The 12,981-nt window shown below is 42.3% G+C and overlaps 1 protein-coding gene across 3 annotated transcripts in view; it reads left to right on the top strand.

Moving 5' to 3' along the window:
• PAAF1 (proteasomal ATPase associated factor 1) overlaps nucleotides 1-12,981 on the top strand; it is a 577,308-nt gene that overhangs the window by 397,401 nt on the left and 166,926 nt on the right. For all 3 annotated transcript variants that reach the window (XM_044073392.1, XM_044073391.1, XM_044073393.1), the window contains one exon: nucleotides 6,853-6,944. In XM_044073392.1, the coding sequence (XP_043929327.1) occupies nucleotides 6,853-6,944 (92 nt within the window). The remainder of the gene's footprint in view (nucleotides 1-6,852; nucleotides 6,945-12,981) is intronic.

Genomic DNA, 12,981 nt, shown 5'->3' with positions numbered 1-12,981 from the left:
CATTGCTCCAAAACTTTTGCGAATTGCAGCCCTCCAAACAAAGATGCTTCACTTCCAGCAAAAAAAGAAAATCTGTAACTCTTTAATATCTGTCCCCATTCCATAGCAGTAGCCTAACTCGCAACTTGCACCCCTCCATTTTTCCCTTCCCCTTTTAGTCCTACTTTTATTCGTCTTGTGATCATACTTGCCTGTTTTACTCACTTCATTCATTCTCACTTACCCCCTCTTCTCATTTTTTCTCCTTCTTCCCCCCCTCAGTTTTGCTCCTCTTTGATTTTATGTTTTGTATGTAGTTTCATATTAGTTTGAGCACTTAGATCATTTGTACTGTTAATAACAATATGATTACTTGGATTGTTACCTACCTGTTCTGTTTCTGCATTGTTGATAATATGTCTGCATAACTGTTTTGTTGTTTGGAACCCAACCTGACCCGAAAATGGTCTGTACTGATGAAAGGTCTAACTGTTCAACACATTTGAATAAGTAAGTAAAGAAAAAAAACTTCCAGAGCGATCATTTACTACAGGTTACTTCTTCCCTTTTTGCATGCTGACCATCAACCATCCTCCTGTCGGTCTTGAACCCATTCATCCCCTTACCACTAGTGAGTCCCCACTACAAGGATAAGAACTGACTGGAATCCAGTTAGCCATGGACACTCTTTTGCCCACTCCTTCAGTGAGGGCATTTCTGGGTAAAGTCTTGATTCCTCTCCTGGGCGGTTGATGCAGGTATCTCCATCACTTGGTGGGGGGAGGCTTCTGCACCCTCCTCATGTATATACTTGTTCCCACCTCCATGGTAATGAGGGCTACCATCACTGCTAGCTTTGGAGTACCAAGCTCACATCCTTGGTCCTGACCTCTGAAATCTCCACTTACATGCTGGTAAGTTGCTCATGAGCAAATTCTACCAATAACCCCCCCCCCCTCCACTCCCAGGATATATGATATCTGGGTTGTAATCAGTGCTTCCACCAATAACCCCCACTCCCAGGATATATGATATCCGGGTTATAATCAGTGCTTCCACCAGTAACCCCCACTCCCAGGATATATGACGTCTGGGTTGTAATCAGTGCTTCCACCAATAAACCCCACTCCCAGGATATATGACGTCTGGGTTGTAATCGGTGCTTCCACCAATAACCCCCATTCCCGGGATATATGACATCTGGGTTGTAATCAGTGCTTCCACCAATAACCCCCACTCCCAGGATATATGACATCTGGGTTGTAATCAGTGCTTCCACCAATAACCCCCACTCCCAGGATATATGACATCTGGGTTGTAATCAATGCTTCCACTAATAACCGCCACACCTAGGATATAGGACATCTGGGTTGTAATAAATGCTTCCACTAATAACCGCCACACCTAGGATATAGGACATCTGGGTTGTAATAAATGCTTCCACCAATAACCCCCACTCCCAGGATATATGACATCTGGGTTGTAATCACTGCTTCCACCAATAACCCCCACTCCCAGGATATATGACATCTGGGTTGTAATCAGCGCTTCCACCAATAACCTCCACTCCCAGGATATATGACATCTGGGTTGTAATCGGTGCTTCAACCAGTAATAACCCCCACTCCCAGGATATATGACATCTTGTTTGTAATCAGTGCTTCCACCAATAACCCCCACTCCCAGGATATATGACATCTGGGTTGTAATCAGTGCTTCCACCAATAACCCCCACTCCCGGGATATATGACATCTGGGTTGTAGTCAGTGCTTCCACCAATAACCTTCACTCCCAGGATATATGACATCTGGGTTGTAATCGGTGCTTCCACCAATAACCTCCACTTCCAGGATATATGACATCTGGGTTGTAATCAATGCTTCCACCAATAACCGCCACACCCAGGATATATGACATCTAGGTTGTAATCACTGCTTCCACCAATAACCCCCACTCCCAGGATATATGACATCTGGGTTGTAATCACTGCTTCCACCAATAACCCCCACTCCCAGGATATATGACATCTGGGTTGTAATCAGCACTTACACCAATAACCCCCACTTTCAGGATATATGACATCTGGGTTGTAATCAGCGCTTCCACCAATAACCTCCACTCCCAGGATATATGACATCTGGGTTGTAATCAGTGCTTTATCCCTTTACATCACAGACCTAAGCTGTCTTCCATTTAGAATTTTTTTTTTATATTTTTGTTTTGCTGTTGTACACTGTGCTTTTCAGTCCTTTGTGTTTACTTCTTTTCACAATTCTAACACATGATTGTATGGCTATGCATCAGTCAAATAGAATAATCAGATTTGCAGACGACACCACAGTAATCGGCCTTATCAAGAAGGAAGACGAGGGGGGCTACAGGGAGGAATTAAACCAACTCATTCACTGGTGCACTGACAACAAATTAGCACTAAATGTTGGGAAAACCAAGGAAATCATCATCGATTTTAGGAAGAAGTAAAAGGCACACACCCCTGTCATCAATGGTGCTGCAGTGGAGAAAATAAATAGCTCCAAATTCCTAGTGGTACATATCTCGTAAGACCCAAGTTGGGGCACAAACACTTCCTACCTTATAAAGAGAGCCCAACAGTGTCTACTTCCTTAGGAGACTTCATAGAGCTAACCTTCCCCCACAGGTCCTGCTCACCTTCTACAGAGCCACAGCTGAGAGTGTGCTGATAAACAGCATCGTTGTCTGGTACTGAAATTGCTCTCAAGCTGATCAGAAGGCACTGGATAAGATTGTTAAACAGGCCACAAAAATCATTGGCTCCAACCTTCAATCTCAGCAGGACATGTATTCAAACAGATGCTGTAGCAAAGTCCAAAAACTGTTGATGGATATACACCATCCAGCTTATGGACTGTTTAAACTCCTGCCAACAAGGTAGTACTACAGAAGCATTAGATGCTGGACATCCAGATTCCATAATGGCTTCTTCCCATGTGCTATCAGACTGCTGAATAACAAACCCATAGACTAACACGCTACAGGGGTAAAACATTATTTATGTGCAATATGTCACTGTTTACATAAATTCTATGAATAGCTCACTTCATACGTCTCTAAGTGCACTAGGAAAACTGAACTGTAAGTTTATGGTATATATTGGTGGTCATTAGGTTTATATGTGTGCCTCTCATTTATTATCGCACTGTTTTTTGATGGTATATATTGGTGGTGGGTAGGTTTACATGGGTGCCTCTCATTTATTATCGCACTGTTTTTTGATGGTATATATTGGTGGTGGGTAGGTTTACATGGGTGCCTCTCATTTATTATCGCACTGTTTTTTGATGGTATATATTGGTGGTCGGTAGGTTTACATGGGTGCCTCTCATTTATTATCGCACTGTTTTTTGATGGTATATATTGGTGGTCGGCAGGTTTATATGTGTGCCTTTCATTTATTATCGTACTGTTTTTTGATGGTATATATTGGTGGTGGGTAGGTTTATATGTGTGCCTCTCATTTATTATCGTGCTGTTTTTTGATGGTATATATTGGTGGTCGGTAGGTTTACATGGGTGCCTCTCATTTATTATCGCACTGTTTTTTGATGGTATATATTGGTGGTCGGTAGGTTTACACTGGTGCCTCTCATTTATTATCGCACTGTTTTTTGATGGTATATATTGGTGGTCGGTAGGTTTATATGTGTGCCTCTCATTTATTATCGTACTGTTTTTTGATGGTATATATTGGTGGTGGGTAGGTTTATATGTGTGCCTCTCATTTATTATCGTACTGTTTTTTGATGGTATATATTGGTGGTGGGAAGGTTTATATGGGTGCCTCTCATTTATTATCGCACTGTTTTTTGATGGTATATATTGGTGGTCGGTAGGTTTACACGGGTGCCTCTCATTTATTATCGCACTGTTTTTTGATGGTATATATTGGTGGTCGGTAGGTTTACATGGGTGCCTCTCATTTATTATCGCACTGTTTTTTGATGGTATATATTGGTGGTCGGTAGGTTTACATGGGTGCCTCTCATTTATTATCGTACTGTTTTTTGATGGTATATATTGGTGGTCGGTAGGTTTATATGGGTGCCTCTCATTTATTATCGCACTGTTTTTTGATGGTATATATTGGTGGTCGGTAGGTTTACACGGGTGCCTCATTTATTATCGCACTGTTTTTTGATGGTATATATTGGTGGTCGGTAGGTTTATATGGGTGCCTCTCATTTATTATCGCACTGTTTTTTGATGGCATATATTGGTGGTCGGTAGGTTTACACGGGTGCCTCTCATTTATTATCGCACTGTTTTTTGATGGTATATATTGGTGGTCGGTAGGTTTACACGGGTGCCTCTCGTTTATTATCGCACTGTTTTTTGATGGTATATATTGGTGGTCGGTAGGTTTACACGGGTGCCTCTCGTTTATTATCGCACTGTTTTTTGCATGTCCTTTTATTTCTACTGAGTCTGCTCCTGATGTATTGTTCTGTTTCTGATGTAAATAGAGCTTTCAAATCTGTTTTACTTTATTTACGTTTTTGTATCTTATTTTTTTTTTTATTTTTGTTTAATTTAAATTTTTTATTAATTTAATCTATCTTGCTTCTGTTAACTGTCATTCATTTGGTACGAGCCTGAGTATTGAAATTTCTTGCAGTGATGTGCACTTTTTCCTCTGTGTTGATCTGTATGCAGTAAAGTTTACTTTGACTTCTTAGAGATTTGTGTGAGGTTGGTTATGTACCCTGAAAAGCTTGGCATGTGGTCAGCAGATACTATTAAAAGATTTTCTTCCTGTGTGTTGTCTACAAGGAGAACTTGAAAAGGGATCTTTTCATGTCGAACAAATGAATATTCAACCAGATGTCTCTGTATCCCATAAGTAGGTGTACCACTTATAAACAAAAGCACCCAAATTCTGCTGAAATAATAATAAACTGCATATGGTTGAATACACAGACGTTGACACGTCACATGCAGCAGAACAGCCTGTACGCATGCAATTCTTACTTAAAAAAAATAAATAAAATGTGTGTGTGTGTGTGTGTGTGTGTGTGTGTGTGTGTGTGTGTGTGTGCATGTGCGCGTGTGTGCAAATATATATAAAATATTCTAATTCTCAAGATTGCACAAACATGGGGTAAAGGTAAATTCTCCAACCCCTGGATTTGTGTGATCTTGCGTACCTGTCATTTAACTGCCTAGTTGACCATATGCAGTCTACACAGCTGTCAGCATAACATGCACACTGTCATCAGTAGCGCACACCCGCACACATACACAGCTATAGGTAAATATCTATATAATGTGTACATTTGTGTATGTGCACGCGTGTGTGTGTATAAATATAGATATTAGAATAAATACTGTGCTTTTATGGAGTTGGCTCATGTTTCCAATTCTACTCACCCTAGGGTCGCCCTAGGGTCTCCATAGTTGTATCTCTCATGCGTACCTCAATTTGAGCAAAGTTCCTAATTTGAAGTTTTAAAATCCATTTTCCTCACATTTCTTCATTGAAAGGGTTTGTCACACTTTTACCGTTAAGAATTGTTTTTATAACCGCTATCCACAGTAAATAATACTGAATCACATTAATTAATCCCAAGAACTAATTAAAGTAACATTTTAACCGTCCCGTGAGCCCTAGCAGGCTGTTAGTAAGTGTCCACGTGATGCTGCCCATTTGTCCCCCATTTCGGTTATGGGGGGTTTAGAGCTGTGCCCATGGTCACTCTGGCTCACAGCTCAGTGTGGGATAGCTTTGTTCTAGTTTACGGGTGATTTCTGGTGACACAGGGGAGGTGGTATACTGCCCTAGCTAACAAAAAGTGAACAGAAGATTGTGCTCTCTGCAGAAGAGATGTCCGTATTCCTTTTAATTTCTGTCCAGAATAGATGACCTTTTATGGCAAAAAATACCATGATCTGGAATGTGACTGCAGCAGCGACCCCTGTACTTGAACACACACTTCATTAAAGAGAGCATTACCGAGTCCAACAGTCCTAGAAGTTTTTTATTTATTTTTTTTTTACAGCGTTAGAGCTGACACTTTTTATTGTTAGACGTGAAAACTAACTGGAAAAGTAGGAGAGAAGTTATGCTTGTTGTATTGTATGTAGTGAACACTGACATGGTGAACGGAATAAAAAGGGAAAAATTGTGAATGATTTTGTTTGTCCCTGCTCTGTCGTAATCATGAGCCTTCCCCGATTGCCATTTGGCCTGTTTGTTCTTCCAGATGTATAACTCTACAGGCCCATTGTTCCTAAAGAGGCAAGCAGGGGGGGATGCCATCCTCTGCTGTGGTTTAGTTCTCTCCCCACTCCAGGTTCTGCTTGTTCTCTTTGCATATTTTGCGTAATCTTAAGGGCTTGGTGTGTGTTTGACATTTCTGAAGGTCTTTCTTCCACTTCTGCAAGTGACTTCAATGTAGTAGTCCTACATTTCTTAAAGGCATCACCTCAGTCTATCCAGAGAACGTAGACAGCCCACTCTGATCACACTCTCCTCCTTCCAAAGCGAGTGCATGTTCTCCATCTTTCATGTCTCTCTCTTCATCCCCTCCCCCAGCTGATATCTGGGTTACTAGTCAGGGCTGGGTTGTCTGGGTCACTGTCACGGCTTTGCTTCTGTTATGCAGATGTCTCCAGTAGTTCGAAAATGTAAAGTGCTTTCAGTGATTTTGTATTTAAGTGAATTTTTAGTATTAATAAATAATGTGAAATGTGATTTGCAGTTTCTAACTCAAGAATTACTGTCTGAAATAGGTTCATAGTGCTAATGGTCTAAATTATTCCAGAATGTGTCGTATCCTGTGATTTCATGGTATCTTTTTTTCATATAGATTTATCCTTTTCATTTGTTTTTTCAGCTTTACAAGAAGCTGGAACAGAAGGGAAAATAATGCTGCTAGCTCGGGAAGACAGAACATTGCAAGGTGTTGCTCTGCAGAACAAGAGTCCTGTAAGTATTACATGTCTGAGTTTCAGCAATGTTTTATTTTTTGGGGAGGCTGAAAAGTGGTTTGTGATGTGAATATGCTAATTTTTAATCCAAGAAGGGCACAGATGGAACCCCCAGGGTGAATTTATGGTCACCCATCCAATCCTCCCGATTGTGTTTGAAAGAGCCAATGAGGTGCTCTGTTTGACATGGTGGGAGTCTGTTCCATAGGTGTGGTAACCTCTGGGAGACAAATCTGTCCCTCCAGCAGGTTTTATTAATGTCACATACCAGGTTAACGTTTTTAGAGGGAGTAACCCGTGTACCATTTGACTTGCAGTTGTGCAGCATTTCCAGTAAAGCAGGGTCAGAGATTGCCTTGTATGTAAGGCAGAGATCACATCTGAGTAGTCTGTATGAAACAGAATAAAGTGACAGTGATTTCAGATGATTCCCATTGGACAGATGCTGAAGACCTTGACTTTTCCTTGAACATTTGTGGTTTCGCCTCTTGCTTTAGGTGCTTGGAAAGATACATACTAAAAGGGGCATTGCACTCAATTGTTGGCCTGATGAGGGAAGAGTACAGAGAGGTTATAAGTTCTTTCTTTCTAAAGACAGTACCCTTACTTATGAGATGAGCAATACAGAATGTCCTTCTTTCCACTGTGGAGTCATGGTGGTCAAAGATAAGGTTGTTGTCAACCTGTGCCCAGGTCTCTCACCACCGAGTGCATACTTAAGGTGTTGCTATTGATGTGGTAGTTAGCAGGAACATCGCTATTACCAAAAGGAATGATAATACATTTTTTGCATTGAGTTTAAGGCCATGACTTTGTCACCAGTTATTTGTTTGTGTAAGACTCTCTTGTAGGATGTTGATATCATTTGGAGATTCTATAACCGCTCCCAGTTTGCAGTCATCAGTAAACTTCATCAGCCATACACTTTTAGTTTTTGCTTGTACTTAGGAGAAATAGATTCCAAACAGTAGAGGTCCCAGAACTGATCCCTGTGGAATACCACTGGTTACAGGTCTGCTTTCGGAAGTGGATTCCCCTATTTTGACTGTATGACTACTATCAGTGAGCCAGTTAGTGATCCATCTAATGATGTAAGGGTCGATGCCTAGTTGAGTGAGTTTGTCAATGATTCCTGAGGGGGGGGGGGTAGTGTCAAACACCTTGGCTAAGTCCAGATAGGCTGTATGCACAGATTTCCCCTCATCCAGGGCATTGGTAATGGTCTCAAAGAAGTCCCTCAGGTTTAATAGGCATGATCTCCCTTTGACAAATCCAGACTGAGTAGAGTCAAGTGTTTGGAGAGTTGATGTATCTTTGTTGATAAATTCTCTGTCTTTTCTAATTTCTCCAAATCTTTTGGGTTTCTAATACCATGACAGGAATGGATCCCATTCCTAAGTCAAAGTACGATTAAAGTTCATGAAATTAGTATTGCTTCAGTCTTTGATGTCAGCCAGTATTGCTTGTTGCAGCACCCGCAATGTGCCCAGTAATGACTCCTCCTGCAATTCATATGGGGTTACATGGATTAGTAATGTATCTAAATATGATTTGTAAAAATTTTTTTATAAGACCTGTTGCTCCTACTACTATTGGAACTGTCTGGGTATCTTTTTTCCACATTGCTGTTTCTGCCTGCAGATCCTGATATTTTATGACTTTAGTGTCTTGCATACAGAGAGACACATAGTCACTGGGTGTGGCAATTTCAATGATCAGTGTTACTTTTGTCTTCTTAAGGTCCATGATGATTCACTCCATGGCTGTGTAGATAAGGCTAGTCAGGCTAATAGGTCAGTGGTTTCTGGGGACAGTGGAAGCACCACCTTTGTGCAAGGGCATAATGGTTGCCATTTTCCTTTCAGCTGGTATGAAGCCAGTGCTTAGACTATGATTGGAAAGACTACCCAATGTTGATGCTAATTCATATTGGAGCCAATGTAGGATGCAGCCTGAGATGTTATCAGGTCCCATAGATGCTGTGATTTTGGCCTTAGAGAGGGCATTTACGACCTGCTCTTTAGAGATACAAGGTAGGGGACAGGTGGTTGGGATGTCATGGGGTATGTGTGGTGGGGACAGGGAAGTGAAGTTTTCACAGAACCTGTCGGCCAACAGTTTAGCTGTGTCCACAGGCTCTGTATATGTGGTATCATTAACTACCAGTTTGGCACAAATCTAGGCCTTTTCTTTTAGGTTACAGATGTACCTATAGAATGCCTTGTGGTTGTCCTTTGTTGAGGAAGCTAATTTGGACTCATAGTTTCCTTTGGAAGACTTCAGAAGAAGTCCTATTTGTTTGTTTAAGCTGAGGAGGAAGTGTTTCCAGTTTAGGAGGGCTTGCCCCCTCTTACTGATGGCTATTGTAAAGCCCGTTAATTGCAGTTGTCCACCAGGCAGGTTTGCTGTTCCTTGAGGAGCTTGTTTTGGTCCTGTCAGGTACGGCCGACTCAATGCAGTTATACAGGTGTTTGTATAAAGCAATGATGTAGAGCTCAGCATAGTTGTCAGCTCCATCTGAGGGAGGAGGTGCAAAGAAGGTATTTATACCATCCTATCAGAGGTTATGATCTGCTTTGGAGAAGCTTTTTAGTTTAGTTGCTGCTGGGGGGGTATGATAGTTGCTTCAAATGAGACTGATTTGTAGTCATATCTCACCTAAGTGGACCTCACAGTGGGGTTTCTATAGTGGTCTCATATTGGTAAGCACCAGATTCAGGATGTTGGCACCCTTTGTGGGGGTGTCAACCAGCTGGTTCAGGGCACTGGAGTTAATGAAGTCAAGGAACCTTTGGGCAAGTGAGTTTGAGCACAAGTAATTTACCCAGCAGTAGATGGGTAGTTAGTCACCCAAAACCATGGTGTTCAGATGTATCTTGATAGACTCAAGTAGATCCAAAGAGGCAGAGTGGGTGTCCTGATTCATGGACGGGGTCCTGTAGCTGGCAGTGACTTGAATAGGTGTCCTATCAACAGTTAATTGCACCTGAAGTGTCTCCAGGGAATTGTACTGTTTAACCGATCTTGAGGTGCATTTATCTTTAATGAATATCGATACACCACCTCCTTTAGTTTTCATGCCTACAGTTTGAGGTCTGAACGTGTGGAAGGAGGTGTAATCCAGTATGGCTGTGGTGCTGTCCACAGCCTTGAACCAGGTCTCCTTGACTACACAAATGTCTGCATCTTCCAAGGTGAGGACAGCTTCCAGTGAGTGCAGTTTTGTGTTGAGACTCCTAGCATTTAGCAGCATAACCTTGAGGTTGTTTTTAGATGGAGGTTTACATTAGGAATTTTGTCCTTGAGACACTGCCTAAAAAGGCACTATGGGGGGTGGCAAGAGCCTTAGCCAGTAGCTGAAATCCCAGGTGTTGCAGATAAAGACCATCTCTGGCAAAGCACCGAGGTCAGTCTATCATTTCATCCCAGGCTAACAGATAGTGGATCCCCTTAGAATGACACCAGAAGCTAAGCCAATTATTGAAGTCAGTAATTTTCTGTTTGTATTGAGGCATCATCCTATGTGAAGGTAAAATGCTACTTAAGGCTAGGGACATACCTGCCTGAGACACATAGTCCAAGAGCTCAGTCATGTCCCTCTTCATATAGTCCAGAGAGGTACATATCAAGTCATTCACACCAGAATGGACTATGACGGAGGCGTAACAGTACCTGTTGAAAGACCGGAGTGTGTGTGTGATGTGGTGGATCCTGGTACCTGACAGACAGCTGACCATGACCTTCTCTTTATCCAGCCTGGTGAGAAGGACATCTGTGTGTCTCACGATGGAATCATCTATGACTAATATGTTTAATTTTGTGTTTTGCCATAAGGGTTTGACTAGAGAGACACTGGCATGTGAGCTATTATGTATGCTGTGTTCTGCAGAGGAAGTATTATGTATAGCATGCCTGTGTTTGTGTTTGGGAGGTCTCTGGTGTTTAGGCATGTTTCTGGTGAGGACCTCCACATATGTAGGTATGTGTGATGTGGGTTTGGGTGGAATAGATAGTGAGGTGTGCAAGCTGGCAACATGCTCATTGTGATATGTACTGATTGGTATGTGAGACTGCATGGATTCATAGGTTTATGGGTAGGTACTAAGCTATTGGCCCTAGGGCCTATATAAGCCTAGCCAAAAGGTACCCTGGCTTTTGCCACCCAAGAAAATTATTTTCCTGTGCCACTGTCGAGCAGAGTCACAGAAGTGATCCCCGGGGTGAATTTCCTATCTCCCATCCAATCATCAAGATTTTTATTGAAGAGTGTTAATGAGGAGCTTTGTTTGATATAGATAGGTAGTTTGTTCCAGAGTATGGGAAGTCTCTGGGACAGGAATCTATCCCTCCAACATGTTTTGTTTATTGTGGTGACAAGGTTTAGGTCCCTAGAGCGTGTAACTCGGAGGGATTGGGGTTTCTTTAAGTGGAGCAGGTCCAAAAGCTCTAGGTTTGACATAGCTTTGTAGGTTAGTCAGAGATCGCCTCTGAGTAGGCGATATGCGATGGAGTAAAGCTGCAGACGGTCTGCATAGGGCATTTGTTTCAGACCAGTAATCTTCTTTGTGAAGTATTTCTGCAGTCTTTCCAAGGTTTTTAATATACTTGCATCTCTCACACATTGTGTTTGTGTGGACTAGGAGTTGGTGAACATGAGGCAGTTGTTACACTGCCTTAGGATGCCCATGCCAACCAAGCTGGCTGGAGAAACTGTTGAAAATTGTCCATCCATAGTGATGGGTGAATTTGTATGATCGGAAAAAAGAGGCCACACTTAGGAGTGGCTAGCGGGTGAGAGGTGTGTTGGTACCCCTGAGGCTAGGCTTAGTGTTCCACCTGACAGAGTAGGGCCACAAGCAAATTGCAAAGGGAAAGTTTAACAAATAAAATGCTTGTGTCTATAACCACCAATGGTAACCACTACTATGTGGCAGTGCATGATGGAGCTGTACACGCAAACAAGTGCAAATGTTGGAATAATAAAACAAGAAAAGACCTTTTTTAACTCAAACTAGCTAGTAAGGACACTCTCTCTCGGAGCTCTAGTCCAACCCCCCCCCCTCAATTAGATGGGACCCAGACAGCACTCCCCTCATACAAGGGTGCAGAAGGGCTGTCACCAACAAAGGTGGCTTGAAGTTGATGCTCAGACGTTACAAAACAGACCCAGAAATAGCAAACTCAGAACTGGGCAGTGCTACAGCTAAACTAGTACAGTGTACAGTAAAATGTGATCAAAAAAAGTTCAGATTCAGTCAGACAGTGAAATGCAAATACAAATTCAAAAGTGCAGTATTAGAGTAAAAACGGGCACTTATAGTTAGTTGGAAGCAACGGATGCCTCAGATATTTCAGTATCTCAGTGAAGAGGTGGTTTTAGCGCTCAAGTGTTAACAAATGGATGTTGGCCTGCCAGATGGGAGTTGAGACTTCCCACTCTAGATTTACCTAGAATAGGAACATCTGACTGTTTTCAGAGGGCATTGTCATCCACCCTTTCAGCCTATCATCAGCTACCACTAGCTCCACTCCTTGTTCCCCACGTCTACCACAGCCACCTTAGCCTCTCCCATGATCAAACTGACCCCATATGAGGGCAATGAGGAGTCTAAGGATGGTGCTGCAGTGTCACACTGCTTGGTGTAAACCTGCCACCCTTGCAGCAATTTTGTCAGCTCTGCAACCCTTGCCCTTGGGAGGAGCATGTGTACTTCGTGCAAGTGAACTTTCCAGACAAGTGACAAACTACTGCTGTAGCATGGAGCTGTTCAGGATGGTGTACTACATGTTGCAGCAAGCCAGGGTCGTATCCTTCCACCAAAGATGTGCAAGTTGACATCAGACACTTATTCCCATCCTCCAACACCTGTACTGCTAGTCAAGCATAAGTCAGCTGGGATGCAGTAATAGCAATGTGGCTACCCAGGGGGCATTATTCATGGGGTATAATAACGAGTTAACTGAGTAACGGTGAAACATTACAGGATCAGGTACTTTAAGGTAGGACGTATTGCAGACACGTGAAACACTTGTAG

The sequence above is a fragment of the Protopterus annectens genome, chromosome 5.part1, assembly GCF_019279795.1.
Source record: "Protopterus annectens isolate FY-2018-M chromosome 5.part1, PAN1.0, whole genome shotgun sequence".
Classification (NCBI taxonomy): domain Eukaryota; kingdom Metazoa; phylum Chordata; order Ceratodontiformes; family Protopteridae; genus Protopterus; species Protopterus annectens.
The sequence above is the reverse complement of the archived record's forward strand: the minus strand, read 5'-3'. Positions and strand labels throughout refer to the sequence as shown.